The 24023-nt window shown below is 41.1% G+C and overlaps 1 protein-coding gene across 3 annotated transcripts in view; it reads left to right on the top strand.

Moving 5' to 3' along the window:
- Positions 1-24023, top strand: part of CDH10 (cadherin 10) — a 518016-nt gene that overhangs the window by 344474 nt on the left and 149519 nt on the right. For all 3 annotated transcript variants that reach the window (XM_033934920.1, XM_033934922.1, XM_033934921.1), the window contains one exon: positions 8640-8934. In XM_033934920.1, the coding sequence (XP_033790811.1) occupies positions 8640-8934 (295 nt within the window). The remainder of the gene's footprint in view (positions 1-8639; positions 8935-24023) is intronic.

Below are 24023 nucleotides of genomic sequence, written 5' to 3'. Positions count from 1 at the left end.
ATGGGAGCCAGGTCAGGACTATAGGATGGATGGTTCAGCTGCTGAAACCCACATTCTCAGATGACAGCCTGTGATTACCGTGACATATATACTGGCACACTGTTGTGAAGAAGCAGAACACCTGCTGTGAGTTTTCCTCATCTTTTCTCCTTGATTGACTCCAGCATAGCCATCATTGTGTTGGTGTAACTGTCCCTGATTATGGTTGTCTTGTGTGGCATGAACTCCAGAAGCAGAAGTCCTTCATCATTCTGGAAGATAGCTGCCATCACCTTGACTGCAGATTTTTCTGTCATGAACTTTTTTGGGGTGGGGATTGTGTTCTCCCCTCACTGACTCCATCATGGACTCAGGATCTCTGTGATAGACCCAAGTCTCATCTGTAGTCACCAAACTGAAGAAAATTCACTTGGTCTTCACAGAACATCTCTAGGTTCTCTTGAAAGCACTGGAGTCTCTTGGTCTTCTGACATGGTATCAGCATTCTTGGAACCCATCTTGAACTAACCTTGGACATGCCCAACTTTTCATGAATTATTTTCCAAACTGTATCTGCCAAGATGCCCATTTCTTCAGCTATTCAGAAAACCTCAATTCATCTGTTTGACAAATTAAATCCTCAACTTTCTTGCACATTTCTGTGGAAGTTGCTTCCACAGGCCATCCAGTTTGAGGATTACCTTTAATGGACTGTCTACGCCACATTGCTCCTACTGCTTGCTCCAAATTTTTACTGTATAGGAGGATGGGGCAGACTCACCATAAACGAGTCATTCATTCATGGATCTCCTTTGGCTTCTTCCCTTCTTTTGTGAGAAATTTCATCACAGAATGGTACTTCAAAGCTAACATTTTCTTACTTGATTCACATGAGGATTCTCCTGACATCATGTCTCTTAGAATGTTAGACACACACTGAGCCGCAACTGTGAATGAGTAACCTTGAGACATGTCACAATATGCACAGACTTGTTTCAACACACTTGCTACTTTCTTTCATATTCAGGTAGATAAATTATCAAATGCCCCCTATATCTAGGAAAGGGGAAAATTTTGTGGGTGTTCTCTACTCACTAAAAATACTTCTGTGTGTGTTCTGCTATGAAATATCCTTGAACTCTGTGCCATTACTGCAAAGCTTTACATGCCTGAGCAATAATGAATAATGTGTGTTCTGGGGAAAATCAATACAGATTCATGGGTATAACCATGAAGAGATAAACCAGAACTATATGTCACTATAAATATGAGTAAAAGCCAATGGGATCAAGGCAGGGGACTCATAACTAGAAGATCAATACATGGTTATATGTATGGTATCAAAGACAGGGCTTTGGTTTTCTGGATCATGGCATGATAAGTAGAAGGTACTGAGACATTAAAGAGGTATGCCTGTCAAAGTATGGCAATACTATCATTGCTCACAGACTTTCCAACCTATTGAGAAGAGCTTTTAGCTGGCATTTTGGGGAAATAGTGATATAAGCCCACAGGTAAGCAGGAGATGCAGAAACCGTAATGAGATTGTGAGAATAGGGGGAGTTAGAGAGTTCTCTGTTGGCAGATGTGACACAGACAGTAGTAAATTGTAAGGCGTTAAAAATACAAGACATAAAATAAAAGGCTGCAAACTGAGAAAATCAAGAAGACAGGTCAGATTACAGTGGGATGATTAGTGTAAGCCCAATGGAACAAATAGGAAACAAAATAGAGAGAGAGAATGAAAACTTGGAATGTTGCCTGTCAATTATATAACAAGATGCAGAGCAAAAGCTAAGAAGTAAACCCCACGGGAAACTAACAGAACATGCAAAAGTGGGGATGGAACAGTACATATCAACCAGAGATAAAACAGATGAATAAATATTTATTAAGAAAAAAAAAAAAACAATCCCTATCGTATATTACATTCAATTTGTGTTGTAGACCTGACACGGTCCATGTTTCGGCAATGGTGCCTGCCTCAGAGGTACAAGAGACATCAAGTAGATAGGGGTTTTATAACATCAATGATTACTTGTAACAATCGTTCAGGCACAATGCTAAAAAATATATATCCCTCTGGGGAAACACACAGCAGTTCAAAAGCTTTTAGGGAGTTTGAATTGCTGCATGTTTCCCTGGAGGGATATATTTTTTTAGCATTGTGTCCGAACCACTTACAAGCAATCATTGATGTTACAAGACCCCTATCTACTGGATGTCTCTTGTACCTCTGAGGCAGATACCATTGCCAAAACACGGACCATGTCAGGTCTACAACACAAATTGAATGTAATATATGATAGGGATTGTTTTTTGGTTCTTAATAAATATTTATTCATCTGTTTTATTTCTGGTTGATATGTACTGTTCCATCCCCATTTTTGCATTTTCTTTCAATTATATAGCAAGGCCATTGATCTGAAACCACAATAGTGAAAGACGACATTCATATATTTGCAGTAAATGAATCACAGTTCAGTGATAATCAGGACTGGGAAATGAATATAATTTTTCAGGAAGAATGGGTTAGGTGTAAAATGGGGAAGAATAGCTTTATTTGTTATGGACACAATAACAGCTATTGAGATACCAAGGGCTCCTTTTACAAAGGTGTGTTAGGGCCTTAACACGCGGAATAGCGCACACTAGCCGCTACCACCTCCTCTTGAGCAGGCGGTAGTTTTTCAGCTAGCACGCGCTATAGCGCATGCTAATCCAGTGCGTCCCCTAAAAACGCTAGCACACCTTTGTAAAAGGAGCCCCAAGTGTTAAGTTATGTTAACCAGGTTTTCTATTCCGCCTTTAACTATTCAGTTCAAGATTGGATTATATTACAAGAGGTTGGGTCAGATACCCAAGAAGTTACAATGGACGGTTTGACAAGGACATTCAATAGATTTGCTAGTACAGGTAGATTAGTACAGTCATTAATAGATTTAGGTCATAGTTACAAATACATAGTTACAAGTTCAAGTAGGCCATCATTGGCTCATCATTATGTCCTAGGAGTTGCATTAGACAGTTTAGAACTGGGCTTTTACAATTACCATTTCAGTTACTTCAGTGCTGGCTCCCTGTCTTGGTAGAAACAAAAAACAATGTGGAGAAATGATGTTCCTGAGATGGACTATATTAATATTAAAATAATATTAAAACTTGGCAAACCCTGTCCTGCACTCAGCTTTTATGGATCAGTTTATTTCCAATTGGCATTTTTATCCACGTATCTTGACCACATGACTTCATAGGGACCCCTGAAGAAGACAGTCTGTTGAAATACGGACCGTGTTGGGTCCAGGGTCCAAAGCTTTTCAGCGGACTGCATTCTAGAGGTTTTTATGTGGTTTGTCAAATTTTAATATTATTTTAATATTAATAAAGTCTATCTCAGGAACTTCATTTCTCCACATTGTTTTATGCTTCTTCTTGGATTTGTTTGTGGAGATCATTGGGTCAATTCTCTTGTTTTCCCTGTCTTGGTATGCACATGCTTTTAAGTTTTCTGACCCTCAAATAGTAGTCACAAAATCGTAGTGTAAGTGGTAGCTGGTTCCAGCATTTTGCTCATTTATACGGGATGGGACGGGATGGGAAGGTAATTTGCCTGCTAGACTTTATGTTATTGCATACTAGGAATTTTAAGTGAAAAAGATTTCTGGTGGAATATCTGTTGGAGGCGCCCTGGAGTAGGACGGCAAACTCTCACCTCTTAGTCTCCAGCTACCACTACCAACATTTGCTTATTTCTGATTTGAAGAAGAAGGGGTTACCTTTAAAAGGTTTATGTTTTTGTTTTATTTCTATATATTACCTTGAAGACTGGACTAACATGACCATCACACCATTTCACTCAGGATACGCTTAGTAAACATGCATGAATTACATTTGAATTCAATGGAGCCACTGCATGCAAATCTCTCTTGTGAGTCATGAATATTTATTAGGGATATATTGTAACCCTACAAAATTGCAGTTTGACACCCTTATCTATGCAGGAAAGGTTAACTTGCACACCGAGTCCTTTTAGCAAGGGTCCATAATAATGCGATATGCATTAACCCCTTCATTCTATAAATTTGTGCTTCCAACTTGACATGTTAGTATGCAAAGTTGGCATCCAACTTATAGAATAAGGTCACATGCAACATAAATAATCAGATGTTAAATTATCTTTAACAACCAATTCTTGGGTATAATTAGTGTTAGTAAGGTTAGGTCTTTCCTATTAATTATGGCATTCTTTTTGTAAATTGCAGAGGATCAAATTTTAATAAACATAAAAATAATTGGCATTAATTAGCAGCCATGTGTGTAACTGCCCCTAGCTGCTATTCTACAAACTGTGAATGCTGTTTTGATAGCACACATCTGGAAATGGGAATATGTGGACCTAGGAGGGAGAAGGGCAGGTCAGACGCATGCTTGATACTTATAGAATGTGTACATCTTACAGCATACTTGCAGTTGCACTTAAGTGCCTACAGTTCTGTTTAACTGTAAGCACTTAAGTGCAACTGCAAGTATGTGGTAAGATGTACACATTCTATAAGTGTCGAGCAGCACAAAAACGGGAAACTAATGATATTGTTAAAACGTTCAAGCCAATGCAAGGGTCTTTTGTGCCCCAGTCTTTTAAATCTCTCATTGGAAAGGTAGGTTGTAGGGTTCCTTCCTGGTAGGAGTGAAGTGGATGGAGTGGGGATCGATATTCCTGCTCATTGATTTGTTTGGGGTTGAGAAGAAGCAGAGCACAGAGACCCTGTTATCTGTTTGGTGGGGGAGGGAGTGGTGAATGAAGGGGAAAGGGGTTGCCAAGCCACTTGTTACTTATTTCAAGATAAGGTTTAAAAAAAAACCCAAATAAAAAAAACACATGATAATAAGGTATTTTACTGTTGGTGATTTCTTTGATGCAGGAGTTGATATTCAGCCAATGGTGCCCAGCATTTTGCTGACTATTGTGGTCTTTATGCCTGGAAATTTAATGCAAGGTCAAGTCCAGGCTTTGGAATTGAATTTATGGCTTTTCAGAGCCTGCTACACCAGAGCCAGTTACGTGTGATATTCAGCAGTTAACCGACAATGAGACACCGCATAAAGATAAGACTGACTTTCATGCGAACCCTTTTATGCAGTTACCTTGGCTGGTTAAGTAATTAATATTGACACTTAACCGACTACATCCCCTGAACACCTCAGAATGACCAGTTTTACTTTAACCCCCAGGTGCTTTATATGACGCCCCAAACTAGGCATCGATCCAAGAAGTATGTCTAATTAAATTGGCTCAAGCCAATTAGTGCCAATAACTAGGCACTAATTAACACAATTTGGCACCATCTATTCTATAACAATGTACACCCAAATTACATATCCCCAAATTCTATAAAACAAGAACATAAGAATTTCCACATTGGGACAGACTGAAGATCCATCAAACCCAGTATCCTGTTTCCAACAGTGGCAAACCAGGTCCCAAGTACCTGGCAGAAACCCAAATAGTAGCAACATTCCAGAGCTGAGATTGTGATGTTACAATTCCTCATTCCACCAATGCCTAAGAGCTAGACTCATCAGTGATGTCACAGTGAATTGATTGTCCTTTGCTTGGCTCACATAAGAACTGCCATACTGGAATAAACTGAAGGTCCATCAAGCCACTATCCTGTTTCCAACAGTGGCCAACCTAAATCCCAATTACCTAGCTAGATCCTATGTAGTAAAACAGATCTTATGCTGCTTATCTTAGGAATAAGCAACAGATTTCCCCAGCCTATCTTAATAATGGCCTTTAGACTTCTCTTTTAGGAAATTATCCAAGCCTTTTTTAAACCCTGATAAGCTAACTGATTTCACCACATTTTCCGGCAACAAATTTCAGAGTTTAATTGCACGTTGTGTGAAGAAATATTGTCTCCAGTTTGTTTTAAATTTACTACTTAGTAGCTTCAATGCATGTCCCCTAGTCCAAAAGTTAAGTGCCTATATCAGCAAGATGTAGACTCCTAACTTGATTGATTAATAGGCTTAATTGGTGCCAATAATTAGCACTTATATTAATTAGACCTAATTGAAAGTTAGGTGCACAACTCACAAAGCACGATTCTGTGAAAATAGGTGCCTAGTCCAAAGCATGTAGTTAGAAGTGGGCATGGTTAGGGTTGGATCATGGGCATGTTTTCAAGTTAGACACCTGTTTTTGACTTAGGTATTGTTGTACATCTAACTTAGGCACAGGCATTTAGGCCAAAAAAAAATCTTGACATAAATATGATCAGGCTCATATTCAGGCCATGGCAGATCACCAGCAAACTCCCATGGTCCAAAGCAACCAGAAATTCAATGTCGGTTGCCATATCCGGCCACTGGAATTTAATTTTGGGTCTATTTTTGGCCATCTGAAACATAGCCATTTGTGCCAATATTCAGTGGCTACCTGGCTAAGTCTCAAAGGCCATAGATGCTTGTCTTTGGTGCCAAACTTAGTCAGCGAGCTACTAAATATTGGTGGTGAACAGCTAATATGCTAAGCAGGATTCTATACAGTGCACCTAAGTTTTATAGAATTGACCTTAACGCCACACTAGTTGGTGTCGATTGTTTAGGTGACGTATGTAAAATTGGGGCCGTAGAGCATAACTCAAAAGGGGGTATAACCATGGGAGATACATGGGTAGATCAGGGGTGTTCCTAAAATTTGTGCACAGTTTTATAGAATACCAGGGTTGTGTGCCCAAATATGCGTATTAGAGAATGACACAGGGATCGTTTACCGCAGTAAACCATGGTCACTGCAGAAAATCCACAGTAAAGGGGACATTTGCAACTGGTTTACCGCAGGAATGGGGACAAGACCTTTCACCGCCCCGCGGGAATGGGGACAAGACTTTTCACCACCCCGTGGAAGCGGTGAAAAGTCCTGCTCCTGTAGTAAAAAAATTGCGCCCGTGTCAGACTTGGCATCTCCTCCCCAGCTCTTCTTGGGCCTATTTTACCTTCAGGAGGAAACCATGCCACAATGAAGACAGAAAAAACCCAAAATCAAAGCCTGAGACCAATGTGATTTGAAGAATAAAATTACCAAACAACAAAAGGTAGAAAAAAATAAATTTATTTTATATTTTGTGATTAGAATATTTCAGATTTGAAATATATATCCTGCTAGAGCTGGTATTAGACATAACTGGGAACCACAAAGCCCAGGCTGTGCTTCTTTAGCTTCCAGCTGGCTTAGGGCTCTCTCTCTGACCAGGGGGCAGTTGCCCTAGTTGCACTCCTCTAACACTATTCCTGCCATGTGTGACTGATGTATTCTGTTAGCTTGATTTTTCTATGTAGCATTCTGCAGCAATTTGGTTTGTTCAGTTTTCACTGTAGTGGAGGGGATATTTGTGAAAGGGAGGGGAGACAGGGGTTTTGTTGATCCTTGCTCTGTATTATTTGTGTTTATAAAATGACAATTGTATAGAATAGTCTCTTTTTATACTTTAATAAAATAAGTTCAGTATAAAATTATAACTATTCAAGGCTTGTATGGGTGGGATCTGACAGTTTGCAGGGCGGGGATTGGGACTGAGCTCGCAGGGATGGGGCAGGGACAGGGACTGAGCTCGTGGGGACAGGGCAGGGATGGGGACTGAGCTTGCGGGGACAGGGCAGGGATGGGGATGGGCTCACGGGGACAGGGCGGGAACGGTGAGAATTTTTTTCCCCGTGTCATTCTCTAGTGCATATCTTTCAGTGCCTATTATAAAATTAACATTGAGCCTTTATTTTTATAAGTGCTGATTTTTTAGCACCATTTACTGAATCTATGTAGCTCTAAGCACTAACTGGTCATTTTCAGCGACACTAACTGGTTAAGTGCTGCTGAGACTGACGGGTTAGACCTGAACAGGTGATTTAACCATCCAGAAGCCATTCCTGACTGCTTAAATCACTTTGAATATCAACCCCTACGTTTTTTAGCTTACTGTACAAATTATTTGTGTATATAGTTGAAAAATCTGCATTTCAGTAAGAGTGCAAAATTTATATTTATTAGATTCTTGATTTTTGCCATTCTGTGATACAACCAAAGCAGTTTACATATTGTATTCAGGAACTTTTCTTTAGCATAACTCTTATTAATTCATAATTCAATGCACATTAAAAATAGCACAATTTTCTTTCTCAGTCTCTTAGATTAATAAATATCCTGCAATTTTCTTTCTCCTTTATCATGTCTTTCAAATCTCTTTATCCTCTTTCTCACTTATTCCTATTTATATGCCTATTTTATAGTCTTTTCATTTTTATATTTAGAAACATATTTACCTATACTGAATATATCTAAAAATTGTTTTTTAAGGAGGGTATAAAATTTACAATGCATAAAAATCATAAATGATAAAAGGTAAAAGTACAATCTGAAAATGAAATGCACATTATTTTTTGTACATTCTGAAATGTTCTATATCTTTATCTTTCGGTTCATTACTACTTATATCTTGCTTTGGTGTTACTAGTTGTTTGCCTGTTTTCCTCTCAGAATGCCACTGGGTTCCAGGAATTTTAAAATCTCTGCCCTGTACATACCACATGTTCATGTGTAGCAACCCTGATCACAATAATTAAATTTCAGTATGAAAATACTTTTTTTTTCTCTCTTCTAGCTTCATTCAGATCAGGATAAAGGAGATGGAACTCTGAAGTATATTCTTTCAGGAGATGGTGCTGGAACTCTTTTCATTATTGATGAAAAAACAGGCGACATTCATGCAACTCGAAGAATTGATAGGGAGGAAAAGGCCTTCTATACCTTGCGTGCCCAGGCTGTTAATCGAAGAACTGGCAGACCAGTGGAACCTGAATCTGAGTTTGTCATTAAAATCCATGACATCAATGACAATGAACCAAGATTCCCAGAAGAAATTTACACTGCAAATGTTCCTGAAATGTCTGATGTTGGTAAGTGAGAAGGTGTTTTTTTAATGCATATTCCATTCATTGCCTTATTTAGGTAATTCAAACTTTATGTTCACTAATAGCCCCACTCCACGTGCACATAAAATAATAAAGAGAAGAAGAAAGAAGTCCCATAATAGAATTTCTGACTTCTAGGGGTAATTTTGAAAGATATTTCTGAAGGCAAAACAATGTTTTCAATTCAAATATAGACTTTTTTTTAAGTTGGCTAGAGTATATGGGCCTACAGTTACATAAACTATGGGCTCCTTTTACTAAGGTTTGCTAGTGGTTTTAACGCACGTGCTAAATGCTAACACCTCCAAAGAGCTTGCGTTTAGTGCGTGGTTTGCGCACGCTAATATTTTACGCATGCTAAAAACGCTAGCACACCTTAGTAAAAGGAGCCCTATGTGACAGGAATAGAGATGCTCCCAGGAGTGAGGTTGAGGAAAAATTAGAACTAGCATGCATACCTTTTCAAATACTTGTACAGTAGACTCTCAGTTAACTGGCACCCATGGAGATTGATGGATTGATAGATATTGTTTCTGGTTGCTTGAGAGTTACTATTAAAAATAGGCCTAACTAATACTATACCCCATACTATACCATACCATAAACTGTTCCAGACAAACTACCGGACATGTGGTAGGCAACGCGTGGGCATAATTAGGTGTGGCATGCCAAATTTGCACTTACATTTCTGCCAGAAATTGATTTTATTTTCATTTTTATTTAAAGTATTACAGTATTTCTTAGATTTTTTTTGGGTTGCTTCAGAGTTCTGGTTAATTGAGTTCTGGTTAACAGAGAGTCTGCTATATGTGCAGATACAAGAAGAGGTAGTGGAGCAGCCTAATGGTTAGTGCAGCGGACTTTGATCCTAGGAAACTGGGTTCAATTCCCACTGCAGCTCTTTGTGACCCTGAGCAAGTCACTGAATACTCCATTGCCCCAAGTAGAAAAACAGATGTGAAAGAGAAAGTACCTGCATATCAAGCGTATGGCTCTGCATATATCTAGTAGCACTATAGAAATGATTAGTTTGATTGAAGCTTGAAGAGTGGTCTGAAATATGGCAGCTAAAATTTAATGCTAAGAAATGCAAGGTCAACAGAGATTTCCTTGGATACTTGCTGTCTGTCAGTGAAAATCTGTTCTTCAACTACTCTTCTGTGTTGCCCCCGAGAGAACTTTGGAGGGACGCCGTTGCTAGTCTGTTCTGGCCTAGACGATCTCTGGCCCTACCTACGGGTGATGTAACTAGGAAGCATGAGGTGAAAAAGGCCAAGACAGTGCCAGAGGTGCGATGCGCTGGAGGCATTTCTTGCCTCCTTCTCGCACCGACGAAGGAGCAACAAAAAAAGTGCTCCTTTGGGAGGACATTGGGGGACTGTAATAGGTTAATTCCTTTTTATGGTCTTATTTCCCTTTTTATTTTTGTGCTGACAACACCAAAGATTCTGAGTTCTCTGAGATCCTTGAGTTGTTTTTTTTAAGTATCTAACATCGGAGTGATCTTGTTTAATACAATTGTTTTTTACCTCCCTGATTAATTAGGGGTGGGAAAAGACTTTGCCCACTAATGCCAAAGTAGCGAGGTAGAAATACTGCTGGGATTTCACAGCAGCCAGTACCTGCTGCTTCAGGCTCTTTAGATAATTTTTTGACAAGAGTCCAGAATGGTATGACATCAGAGAGAGGCCTACTATAGATACCGGCTATGAGCTGGGAAGCGACAGATCTCTGTGGGCTAGAAACCACCTCAGGTCCTGATGCTAGAGTTCCTCCTTCTCAGCCTCAGATTACTAGCTCTCCAAAGCAGAGTCAGGAGGTGTTAAGCTTTCAGCTCTCTCCTGACCCAGGGCCCCCTAAAGAGATAACCATAGATGCAGGTTATCCTATAGGAGGGGAATTGCCATCTGAAAAATCTGTAAATTTAATATCTGCTGAATTGGACCAAACTTCTGATGAAGGTGTTCAAGAGGAAGTGCACAGTAATGAACAACTAATAACTATACAAAAGTTAGATTTTCCTATTAATAAGCCCCCCTCAAGTTACCCTTGAAGCTTTATGGGATTTAGTGGTTTATCTTGGAAAATCTTTGCCACCACAAATACAGAGTCTAGATCAGGGGTGGGCAACTCCGGTCCTCAAGTGCCGGAATCCAGTTGGGTTTTCAGGATTTCCCCAATGAATATGCATTGAAAGCAGTGCATGTAAATAGATCTCATGCATATTTATTGGGTAAATCCTGAAAACCTGACTGGATTCCGGCCCTCAAGGACCGGAGTTGCCCACCCCTGTTCTAGATGGAAGAATTAAAAACCAAGAAGAAGAAATAAAAGAATTGAGAGTTGAAATGGAATCTATGACCCCCCTCGACTGGATAAGGAGGATGAAGAATTAGGAGAAATTTGCCTGTCAGAAAGTTATGATTAAAGATAATGTAAACCTAAGGAAAAAGATATAAGTATTAGAGAATAATGCACAAAATAATAATTTGCATTTTTTGAATTTCCCTCGGGTACCTATAGTAACACCGAGGGAAATCTTGAGAAGGTATTTTCTAGAAGTTTTTTTAGTCCCAGAAACATCTATTCCTTCTTTCTCCTTGGTTTATTACTTGCCAACAAAAAAATGATACAAGATCAGCAAAATATTGACCAGAGTAAAAAAAAAAATGAGGAGCCATTAGACCAGAACTGATAAAGAGGTTGCTAAATCATCTACTTTAGTAGCTTCAGTAGTTCTTTTACAGGATAAAAGTTTGAATAATGAAGATGTTCTTCCAAAATAGACACAAAGATTTTTTAGGTCTTAAAGTTCAGATCTTCCCAAAAGTGAAGGTGGCAGTTTTTGCTTTTAAAATCAGGAGTTTTGCATATAGGGGGTAGTTTTTACTTAAGATACCCATGTAAATGTATAGCAAAATATACCGTAAGTCTTTGAAATATGTTTTCTTTGAACCTGCTCACTTAACTGCATTTTTGTCTTTAAAACACCTCGAAGAGGGTATGAAGATCTAACTCTTAGGAATTAAAATTTATTGTATTAGATGTTGGGAATTTAATTTATTTAAGTACTTTTCATTTCAAAGGTAAACTAGTTGTACTATCTCCACTTATGTTTAATCAAGGATCTTATTATTAATGTGGACTTGAGAAGGAGTAGTTTAGACTACACCATCTTTTCTGTACAGGATTAATTCCCCCACTTTTCCTTTTTATTCCAGTAGGTCTTTTTGTTTTGTCATCCCCCCACTTTTTTTAACTTTAAAGTTTTTATTTTATTTTAACAATACTCTGATAATTGTAAACCGTTTAGGTATGTTTTTGATAAACGGTATATTAAAGATTAAATAAACTTGGAAATTTTTGTTTTTATTCATTTGTTACAATTTATATAACATACTCAGGAATATCAAATTACAAAGAAGGAAAATAAAATAATTCAGCAATCTAGCCCGCATTATCTGGTCATGAGTACCTTTCCTTTAGCAGATTTAATTTAGTATAAAAAAAACCACATTTTAACTTCTAAGCAGGCAGAATGTGACACCGATATATTTCTTCAATTATCCTTCCTAGTAGGAAAATAAAACCCACAAAAAATATTAATTCTAGGGTACTATCTGAACAGGAACTGCTTCCTCTTCATTTGAGTCTGCTTAGAGACCTCAGGAAAAATAAGACTTTGTTGGCCACAAAACAGAGCTTGTTTTTTTAGTAAAATATAATTTCAAAATAGTTTGTTTCTCTAGCTCTGTTTTGAAAACTACCAAAAGTATGGCACGTTTTGTAATTATGTCTTTAGATGACTCAAAAAACTGAGCGAGATCTAAACTATCAGGAGAAACTAGTTTATTAATTTTCCCCTCAACTCCTTCCTCCCTAGATGCCCTTGGAACATAATAGAGGTTATCAGGTTGAAAAGTATCCACATCAGAATATTGCAAAATCTCCCTCATATACATTCTTACTAGCTCCAAAGGGATAGGAAGTGTGTAATAGGGAAATTTAAGAAACAAAGATTCCTAGCTCTCATATAGTTCTCCATTATTTCTATCTTAGCATGAAAAATACACTTTCTTTAATATTAGATAGAGCCATACTCTGTAGATTACCCACAGACTTATCCAATTATTCTCTTTATAATGACAGGAGTTGCCATGCAACTTATTTTGAGGAATTGGAAGAGCTGGGATAGGTTAAATTACATTTTCTGGTGGGAATCTCTTTGTCATACTTTTAAAATGGAACGTCTGATGGCCATACAGCAGGGACGTTGCAAGAAATGTATGGATGTTTGGGAGCCATTGACTAAATTCTGTAAGGAATGATAACTGTCTTTATTTTATTGACCTTTAAACATACACATCCAGGGTGGGAGGGAGGGGGGAGGGTTTTGCATTGGGAATTTGATTTGGAGAATCTATGGATAGTTTCTTGTAGGTATCTATTTTTCCGGAATATTAGGTGAGAGGGTGGGGAAAAAATAATTGATCATTAATGTCTGTATGTTTAATGTGCTTTTCTTGTAATCTAATATAATAAAATGATAGGCCGCGCATGTGCACCAAAAAAAACGTGTTCCCTGATCCGTCGTGAAAACACGAGTGCGCATGCGCGGGTTTTATGTCACAGCCACCTCACAATATGGAAGTTTCTTCACACGTTGACGATCGCCTCCACAAGCCTTCTCCAAGCCACCCGACGATCGACTCCACAAGCCGGGACTGGGGTACAAAGACCGCCTCCTCCCCCCCCAGGACGAACCAAAAAACTGACCCCGCCGCCCGGGACCCAAGTCCTTTGCCACCCCACCCTTCCCTTCCCGCGGACCCCAGGAGGAGTCGGTATCCGTGTGTCATCGCCACCATCCCCCCCCCGCGCACACGAATCCCTTCACGCGGTCTGACCGCTATCCTTACTCCCTTGCCGCCCCCCCTTCACGCGGTCCCCACAAACCTCTCGCCTCTAGCAGCGGCCGCAGCACTCTACACACGCTGCTTCGCTGCCTTCAACTGCCCTAATTGCTCCATCACGTCCCTGATGACATCATCAGAGATGTGGCAAATCAAATCAGGGCAGTTGAAGGTCATGAAGCAGCGTGTGTAGAGTGCTGCGGCCGCTGCTACAGGCGAGAGATTTGTGAAGAGTTGCTGCTGACCAGGGGAGCAGGGAAGAGAGACCGGGGGAGCAGGGAAGATGTGCTGCTGATGGGGGATCAGGGAAGAGGGACCAGGGGAGCAGGGAAGAGGTGCTGCTGACCAGGAGAGCATGGAAGAGGTGCTGCTGACCAGGGGAGTAGGGAAGAGGGACCGGGGGAGATGGGAAGATGGGAAGATGTGCTGCTGACCGGGGGATCAGGGAAGAGGGACCGGGGGAGCAGGGAAGAGGTCCTGCTGACCAGGGGAGCATGGAAGAGGTACTGCTGACCGGGGGAGCAGGGAAGAGGTACTGCTGACCGGGGGAGCAGGGAAGAGGGACCGGGGGAGCAGGGAAGAGGAACCGGGGGAGCAGGAAAGAGGTGCTGCTGACCAGGGAAGCAGGGAAGAGGTGCTGCTGACCGGGGGAGCAGGGAAGAGGTACTGCTGACCGGGGGAGCAGGGAAGAGGTGCTGTTGGACCGTGGTGGGAGGGAGGGGCATAAAAATGGGTTTGGAGCTGGGGCAGAAAATAGGGCACATGTGAGGGAAGGAGGCTCTACTAGCACCCGTTAATGTAACGGTCTTAAACACTAGTATTCTATATATATATATAAATTATTTGTTTGCATAATTGTAGTTTGGAAATGTAATAAAGATTTTTAAAAAAGACATCCAATTTATCTAATTTATTTCCTAGCTCTGTTATTTGATTTTCATGCTCATTCATTTTAACTCTAGTATCTGAGGAGAAATGGCACAATTTCAAAACTGTGCTTTGCAAAGAAGACTCAGTTCTATTAACAGTTAGCCATACATCATTTAAAGTGATAACTTTGTCCTTAAGAAGAACATTAAGAGTTGACTCCATAACCATCTAGACAGGAGTCAATCCTTTGGTCTTCACCCCACTTGATTGCTCCAGTTGTTTCAAAAAATTGTGAGGAAGAAGCTACATCCTCAACATTAGAGGATGTCTCTACTTTTCCAACAGGAATTAACGGCTGAGGAGGTGGTGAAGGCCCTCCTGAGGAAAGGGAAGCTGACTGCATACTTAAAGTTACCTGCTCTTTTACCCTTGGTAGAGAAGAGGCCAAAAGATAGTGATCCATTGGACCCATTCCTGAGGCTAGAAGATTAATTTTTGCCCCTTACCCATGGTAGAAGGATTTAGTTTCAGTCCTCTCCCGATTCCTCATGGGCTCTGAAGGGGCTCATAAGGGGCATGTCCTGCCCCTTTGGCCACACCCCTTCAGACTCAGAACTGTGGGCCACGTACCATGGCTCCCTTTGATTTTAATGAGGCCAACAAGGACCCCTCCATGAGCGCTGGATGCGGGCACTGCCTTCTGTGATGACAAGAGTTAGTGCTGCCAGAGGTACTGGCCAATTCTTGATATTGTTAATTTGAAAACTGATAAAGAAATAAAGAAATGCAAGGTCATGCATTTGGGCTGCAAAAACCTGAAGGAACGATACCGTTTAAGGGGTGAAGAACTTATGTGCACGATTGTGATTGTATGTGGTGATCTTAATGTTGCCAAACAGGTTGAAAGCTAGAAGGATGCTAGGCTACATAGGGAGAGGTATGGCCAGTAGGAAAAAGGAGGTATTTATGCCCCTGTTTAAGACTTTGGTGAGACCTCATTTAAAATATTGTGTACAATTCTGGAGGCCGTATCTTCAAAAAGATATAAAAAGGATGGAGTTGGTCCAGAGGAAAGCTACTAAAATAGTATGTTGTCTTCATCATAAGACGTATAGGGACAGACTTAAACATCTCAATCTGTATACTATGGAGGAAAGGCAGGAGAGGGGAGATATGATAGAGATGTTTAAATATCTACATGATGTAAAGGCGCATGAGTCAAGTCTCTTTCATTTGAAAGGAAGCTCAGGAATGAGAGGACATAGGATGAAGTTAAGAAGTGACAGGCTCAGGAGAAATCTGAGGGAATACTTTTTTTACAGAAAGGGTGGTAGATGCATGGAAAAGTCTCCCAGAAGAGGTGATCGAGACAGAGACTGTGTCTGAATTCAAGAAAGCCTGGGATAGAGATCTCATGGAGAGAGGAAGAGATAATAGCTACTGTGGATGGGCAGACTGGATGGCCTTTATCTGCCATCATGTTTCTATGTTTGTAATTTTTGACTGAGTAAAAATTCAATCCACTTGTACTTATTCCTCACCACTCAGTATTTTGTAGACTTCAATCATATTTCCCCTCAGATCTTATGACAAGTGAAGATGAAATTTGCTGATAAAAAGCCGTCCAGCTGAAGTGCCAGGAGCAGAACAGCAGAAAACACAAAGGAAATAGGATTGGAGGTGTGGCAGAACCTGACTGATTTTAAGAGGATTATGTTTGTGAAGAGCTCACTAAACTAAAGTGTCCCCTGAAGAAGGTGTCTTCTAAATGCCAAAACTGGGATCCTTGTTGGTACTATTGTTTTTAACATAGATTTTATCATTGATTGCCAAATAAAGACTTTATCATTGGTTGAGAAGACACCTCCCTTGCCTTTTCTGATATGTTTCTTTCCCATTTACACAATGGCATTCTTTTCCTCTTTTTTTTTGTTTCTAAAATTTTAGAATGTAAACTGCTTAGTTCTGGCCTATACAATTGAAGTGGTATAGTAAATGTAAATAAATAAATTATCTCCGTTTCTTCTAAATTCCATGGAGGGGAGAAGATCACATGGTACCACAGGAAGAATAAAACAGTACCAACAGAGGTCAAATGAAAACTCGGGGCCCAAAGAGAGTTAGAAAATCAAAGGCAGACACCTATTGCGGCTGATTGCAGAGGATGCAAACTGATAGCGTGGTTGCTAGGATCAGAAGGGCAGATCACCTGGATTATGCATGAGTGTTAAGCAATGTTAGGAAAAGGCAAAAATGTCAGACAAGTGGAAGAGGGAGCAGCAGAAGCTTAATGGCAGGAATCTCCCTAGCAGAAACAGCCCGGAGCAAGACAGCATAAACATCTGCTCTGCAAATAAAAGCCAAAGCATACAGGTTTGAGTCTTCAGCTACAGCATTCTGCTTAATGTTCCTTGCATGACATCCCTTTCTAGACACTTTTCAACTTCTGCAACACTAACAGGAATGTATTAATCAAAGTCAAAGCACATTTAGTACCTTCCATATATAAACAAGGGAATTTGTCTGCATCTGTGAGTACCAGAAGCATGTTTTCTAAAGATGTGTATCACTGCCCATATTGATAATAACTAGCTAAAATAGCCAATTTGTTGTTTCATGAGTCCTCATGGGCCTAACAGAGTCTTACAGTAATTCGATTTTTAAACATTAACCATTTAAGGAGAGTAAGTGATTTAACAACCACCGTTAAAGGCAGGATGCGTTTTGAGAACCCAGCCCTTAGTCATGTAACTAAGTTTCCAAGTTTCCAAGTTTATTAATTTTTAATATCCCGACCATAAACCAAATATCTGGCCGGTTAACAATATAATTTAAAAAAGGGAGTAAAAGGGAAGAATGGATAAAATATTTAAGTGGGACATGAATGACAAAACAAGACAGACTTGACTGTGAGGATAGTAAGGGAGGAGGGGAAAAAGTTACATTTAATAAGAAGAAAAGGGAAGAATGGGTAGGGGAAAAACGTGAAGGTAAGGGCATATTGTAGTGATAATTGCTTGCAAGAGGAGAGAGAATAGAAATAAAAGAGAAGAGAGAGAAAATGGATAGAAGAAAATCTAGGTTAGGTTATAAGCGTCATGAAATAAGAAAGTCTTTAGACAAGATTTAAATTTAACAAGTTGTTGTTCGTCGCGGAGGTATTGTGGCAAGGAGTTCCATAATGTAGGGGCAGTTACGGCAAAATTTGTTTTACGAGTATAATAGAAATCTTTTAGAGGGGGGATGAAAAGAAGTTTTTGATCAGAGGATCTTAGAGTGCGGGAGGAGCATTGAGGTATCAGGAGTTTGTCAAGGAATGAAGGTTGATGAGATTGTTTAATTTTAAAGCAGAGTAAGATGATTTTATAGGTGATACGGTGGGTGATAGTCCTTTGAAGAGGGACCACAAGGGGGTCTGCTCCTGTTTCTTGAGGGAGAGAGCAGGGCACTGGGGTTTTCTCAGGGAAGCAGACCTGAAGCAAGGTCACTTGCCAGCCATGTGCTGGAAAGCTGGCAGTTGGCCTGCTGGTTTAAATATCTGATTGGCTGCTAATCTCAGCTGCTGAAACCCAGCTGGACTTGAAGGTCAGCAGACCTGTCTGCTCATGACAGAGACAGTCTGCTTGGCACAAAGCAAAGTTCTGAGGAGCATAACATAACTTTATTTTTCTATACTGCCTTAATCAAAAGAATTCTAGGCGGTTTCCAAAAAAGAAAAGCTGTAATCAATTTAGGGCTAGGGATGCACATGTCTTGCATCACATCCTCTACCCATTGGGTTGCATCTTCCCATAATGATCACTTAACTCATATGGACGTGACGCAACGCAAGACAGATTATCTGCCTCTGGCAGGTTTTGGCTTCCTCTTTCTTCCTTTTGAGGGGGTACAGACTATGCTATGACATATATTAAAGAGCAGTTGGGGGAGGAGGTGCTTGTGGGGGGATTGAGTGGGATCTTTAAGGGGGTGTGGTGGATATGGTGAGGCTTTTGGTGTTTTTCTGTTTCAAGGTCATTTGTCTGCGCTTTTCACTGTGGTTTAGGGTTTGACGGTCTTTAAAGTAGTGAAAGTTAGGTAGTCAGAAAAGATTTTGCTGCCTGCTAGGTTATCTAAACAGCAAGATATGGGCTTTCTGTAGCACCTCAAGCATCTCGCTGGATTCTAGTCACTGAAAGAAAGTTTCTGTATGTGATATTTAAATTGCTTTGATCATATCAAATACATGAGCCGTATCCATATAATGTTTCAGGCCAACAAACATCACTCACTATGTAATTAAACTCTGGGATTCGTTGCTGGAGAATATGGTGAAAGCAGCTTAGCAGGGTTTAAAAAAGGTTTGGGTGACTTCCTAAATCCATAAGTCATTATTAAGATGGATGCGGGGGAAATCCACCAGTTAATTTAAGGATAGGCAATATAAAATATGTTTTACTGTTTGGAATCTTGCCAGATACTTGTGACCTGGGTTGGCCACTGTTGTAAACAGGATACTGGGCTTGATGGGCGTTTGGTCTGTCCCAGTATGGTAATTCTTATATAAACTTACAATGATACTCCCTTTCCTTCAAGGAAAAATTGTAATTGGGAGGGTTCATAAAACACATAAGTATTTTGATCCAAATAAATCATACATTTACACAGAAAACGTAATTGAAATTTCACCCCCAATACTTTCACATATTCTTTCATCTCCAGGAATCTCTTCCTTCTTGTTTGTGTGGATCTTGAAACATCTGGAAAAACTGAGATCGTTCCATTCAGAAAGGAGACTTCTCTATGCCTACAAAAAAGTCAAAGAAGTGCTTCCTTAACCTGTTGGAATACAAATGTTACCAATAAGGTTGAGCGCAGTACAACTTCCTCCTGAGAAGTTTCCAATATATTAGAAATATCTAATGGAGTAGAAGAAATCACTTAAAGCGAATCTCCCGTGGGAGGTTTTTTAGGAGAAACTGGCAAGAAATATATTTTACGTAGAGGAGGAAGACCTTCTTCAGGGTACTAGAGACCTTCCTTCAAAAATTTGTAAAATATTTATTTACGTAACATAGTAATCATTTTAGTAAAGTTCAGCAATCTTAAATTCAGTTGTTTCGTATAGTTTTCAAAATTTTCCATCTTCCTCAATAGAACTAACTTATCCTGAATAGCAGTTCTACAAGTTGTTTGAAGACCTTGCACTAATGTCTCTAAATCACTGAATTTCTCCCCTTGGGTCTTCAATTCCTCTTCACACTTTACACCTTTAAAGTTTGTTCTTGAACATGAGAGAAATTTTCCAGGCATACCTGGTACAGGGAGTCCAATGCAGTCCAAATCAAGTCCAAAGTAAACTCAGCGGGTCTAACGAGGGGCTGAATAGATAGCATTACCCCTCTCTGCGCTGAGATTGCTATTTCCTCCCTCGGTAAAGATCCTCCAGCCAGAGTTTCCTAGGAGGCCAGTCAGCCCAAAAGCTCCACAGGTGGTGTTGGTACCGCCGCCATTGCTGCTAGCACTCCCCTCTCTCTCGGCTGCAAGGGAGGCGCTGGTCCCATCGGGCTAAGCGTGATCTCACTTCCAGCTCAGTGGGAGCGCCCCGAGGCAAGGAGGAGAGGAAGCCCATGAGAACTCCATGCCGCATTAGAACAGGTTCCGATTGTCGGGCTGAGACCGCCACCCTGCCCCTTCTCTTTGGCATAGCAGAAATGCTTCCAATCACAGAAACTAAGGTAAATTCCCCCAACAGGCAGGAGCTCTACTAAGGACATCTGTCCACCAGTGTTCCCTCTAAGCGGGCGGGTGTTGTGAGCAAACTTTTTTCACCGTGAGCCAAAAATATCGGGCGCCAGCAAGTTATGAGCCAACTCGCCCGATTCTCCTCTCGCCGCCCTGCCATCTGCCGTACGCCTCTTCCGATCGTGCGCTGTGACGAGAAACGTGTGCGCTGCGATGTAATATTTTGTGCGCCAGCGCACGCCAGCGCAGCTTAGCGGGAACACTGGTTCAAATGGTTTTATTTATTTCCCCAAATTTATTTTTGTTATATGCATTGAAAATATTTGATATTGCGTTTAAATCAAAATCTCAATAAACTTGAAACGAGTGCCCGTGAGATTGTGGGAGGGTTAAATACTCAAAACTTAGAAGTTTTTGCTACGCCAGCTTTCTGGTATCTTTACATACAGTGGCGTACCTAGCATATGTAACATCCGGGGCCCATCATTTTTTGGCACCCCCCCCCATCTGTAAGAAAAACATGATTTTTAGTAACAAACCACACGTCACACATGAGTACCTAGGAAAAGGCAGCTTCTTACATATTGCAGTGAGCAGTACATCAATACACCCATTGTAAAACTAAACAAGCCAGACCAGCACAGATCAATCCTACACCGTCAATCCTAACAGAAAACCATGTCTTTCGAACACACAGAACACAGAAAACACCTTCGCCTAGTAAGGAATATGTAATCACAAACTAACCCCTCCCTCTTTTACAAAACTGTAGTGTGGATTTTAGCTACGGAGGTAACAGCTCTGATGCTCATAAAATTCTGAGCATCAGAGCTGCTACCACCAAGGCTGGTGCTAAAAACGCTTCACAGTTTTGTAAAAGGGGGGATAAAATAAAAATACATAGACAAAGGTTAAATTGAACCAGCAAGAAGCTGGACTCTGCATACAATGCTTCACAGAAACAGTGACACATGTCTCCTAAAGCAATAAATAAATAGAAATTTTTTTCTACCTTTGTCTTCTGTGGTTTCTCCTTTCCTCATCTTCTTGTAACTCTCTTCCTTCCATTCACTGTCTGCCGTCTCTCTTCCCCTATATGGCATCTTCTCTCCTTCTATGCCCCTTCCAGAAACTGTATGCCTCCCCCTTCCATCTCTCCTTTCACCCCATTGGTCTGGCATCTCTCTCCTCGCCTTCCCTCTCCCACACCTCTCCTCATAGTCTGGTATCTCCCCTTCCCTGATTCTCTGGCATCTCTCTCCTTTCCTTTTCTTCCATCTTTCGTTCCCCCTCCATGCTCTCACATCTCCCCCTTCCTTTTCCCTTAGACTGGCATACCTTCCTCCTATGCTCCAAGCCCTGGCATCTCCTTTAATTCCCTCCCTCATCTTCCTTCTCCCTCCAGCTGGGTACCGCAACACTCTTCCCTGCAGCTCTGCACTTCCCCACAATTGCCATGCTTCGGTTCCTCTTCTTCCTTCCTTCCTCCCCCCCCACCCCGCGGGACCCTGCGGCACCATCAACTCTTACTCCCTCTAATGTCGGCCCTGCAGCTCCAGACTTCCTCGCACCTTCTCCCCTCCCCCTTTGGATCGCTATTATTTTAAATGTTATAGCCGCGGAGCTGTATCCATCAGTGGAGATGTCTAACCTCGGCCTGCCCCGGAACTCTTACTGCAGCAGCCGCCCGTCTAGGCAGGAACAGGAAGTCACTGTTGCAGTAAGAGTTCCGGGGCAGGCCGAGGTTAGACATCTCCACTGATGGATACAGCTCCGCGGCTATAACATTTAAAATAATAGCGATCCAAAGGGGGAGGGGAGAAGGTGCGAGGAAGTCTGGAGCTGCAGGGCCGACATTAGAGGGAGTAAGAGTTGATGGTGCCGCAGGGTCCCGCGGGGGGGGGGGGGGAGGAAGGAAGGAAGAAGAGGAACCGAAGCATGGCAATTGTGGGGAAGTGCAATCCCCCCAATGCGTCCCCTTACCTTACCTCCCCTTACCTTTGCGACGCGTGTGTGCGCTGTGAAGAGAAACTTTGCGCTGCGATGTAATATTTTGTGCGCGCGCGCAGGCCAACGCACCTTAGCGGGAACACTGCTGTCCACTATGGCACCATCTTGTCTCTCACAGACTATGGACTTTTCCTCCAGGAACTTGTCCAAAACTGCTTTAAACCTAAATATGTTAACCACTATAATCACATCCTCTGCAATGAGTTCCAGAGCTTAACTTAATTATTTCCTCCTATAAATTTTAAAAATATTATCATGTAACTTCATCAGTGTCCTTTAGTCTTTGTACTTTTTGAAAAACATACCTGTTCCAGAAATACCTAAACAATTGACCCGCTCTCCCCCTCCCTCCCCCCTCCCTATTCCACCTGAACTTACAGCACTCTTATAAATATAATCCGTTATCTTCATCTTATCGTAACTTTACGTTGCTATTTATCCCCAACAGGTTCTGTCGGACATTACCTACTAAAATGTACATATTACATTTTCGTTCAGCAAATTGAATTTCTATACTATTGCCTCCTGAGGTCTCTGATCTGTGTATTTCCTCTGAATATCTACTTATTGTATTTCGCTGAATGTCCAGCACTTTTGATTGTAAACCGCCTAGAAGTCGCAAGATTGTGGCAGTATAGAAGAATAAATTATTATTATTATTATAAATTATTATTATTATTATTGTTATTAAAAAGCAGATCCACTTTTACCGACTCTATACTACTCAAGATTTTATAGACTTCTAACTTATCCCTCTTTTTTTCCAAGCTGAAGAGCTCTAACCTCTTTAGCTTTTCATCATATGAGAGGAGTACCATCCCTTTTATCATCCTGGTTGCCATTCTTTGAGGCTTTTCTAATTCCGCTATATCATTTTTGAGACAAAGTGACCAGAACTGCACATAATACTCAAGGTGAGATCATAGAAACAGAGAAAATGATGGCAGAAAAGGGCCATAGCTCATCAAGTCTGCCCACTCCAACAACCCTCCCCTAATCTACACTCTATCACTAGTCCCCAAGCTGCCCTCCTCTATGCTACCCTCGTAGGGATCCGACGTGGGCATCCCATTTATTCTTAAAATCTTGTATGCTGCTGACCATGATCACCTGCTCCGGGAGCTCGTTCCAATGGTCCACCACTCTTTCAGTGAAGAAGTACTTCCTGGTATCCCCATGAAATTTCCCCCCCCTGATTTTCAACGGATGTCCCCTTGTGGACGAGGGTCCTTTTAGAAGGAAAATGTTGTCTTCCACCTTTATTCGACCAGTGATGTACTTAAACGTCTCTATCATATCTCCCCTCTCCCTACGTTCCTCGAGAGAGTATAGCCGCAACTTGTGCAGCCTGTCTTCATACGAGAGATCCTTGAGCCCCAGGATCATCCTGGTGGCCATTCGCTGAACCGACTCAACTCTCAGCACATCCTTACGGTAGTGCGGTCTCCAGAATTGCACACAGTACTCCAGATGAGGTCTCACCATGCTTCTGTACAACGGCATAATGACCTCTGGCTTCCGGCTAATAAAGCCTCTACGGATACATCCCAGCATTTG

This window comes from Geotrypetes seraphini, chromosome 2, assembly GCF_902459505.1.
Source record: "Geotrypetes seraphini chromosome 2, aGeoSer1.1, whole genome shotgun sequence".
In the NCBI taxonomy this organism is placed as follows: Eukaryota; Metazoa; Chordata; class Amphibia; order Gymnophiona; family Dermophiidae; genus Geotrypetes; species Geotrypetes seraphini.
This window is presented reverse-complemented; position numbering and strand designations above follow the sequence as displayed.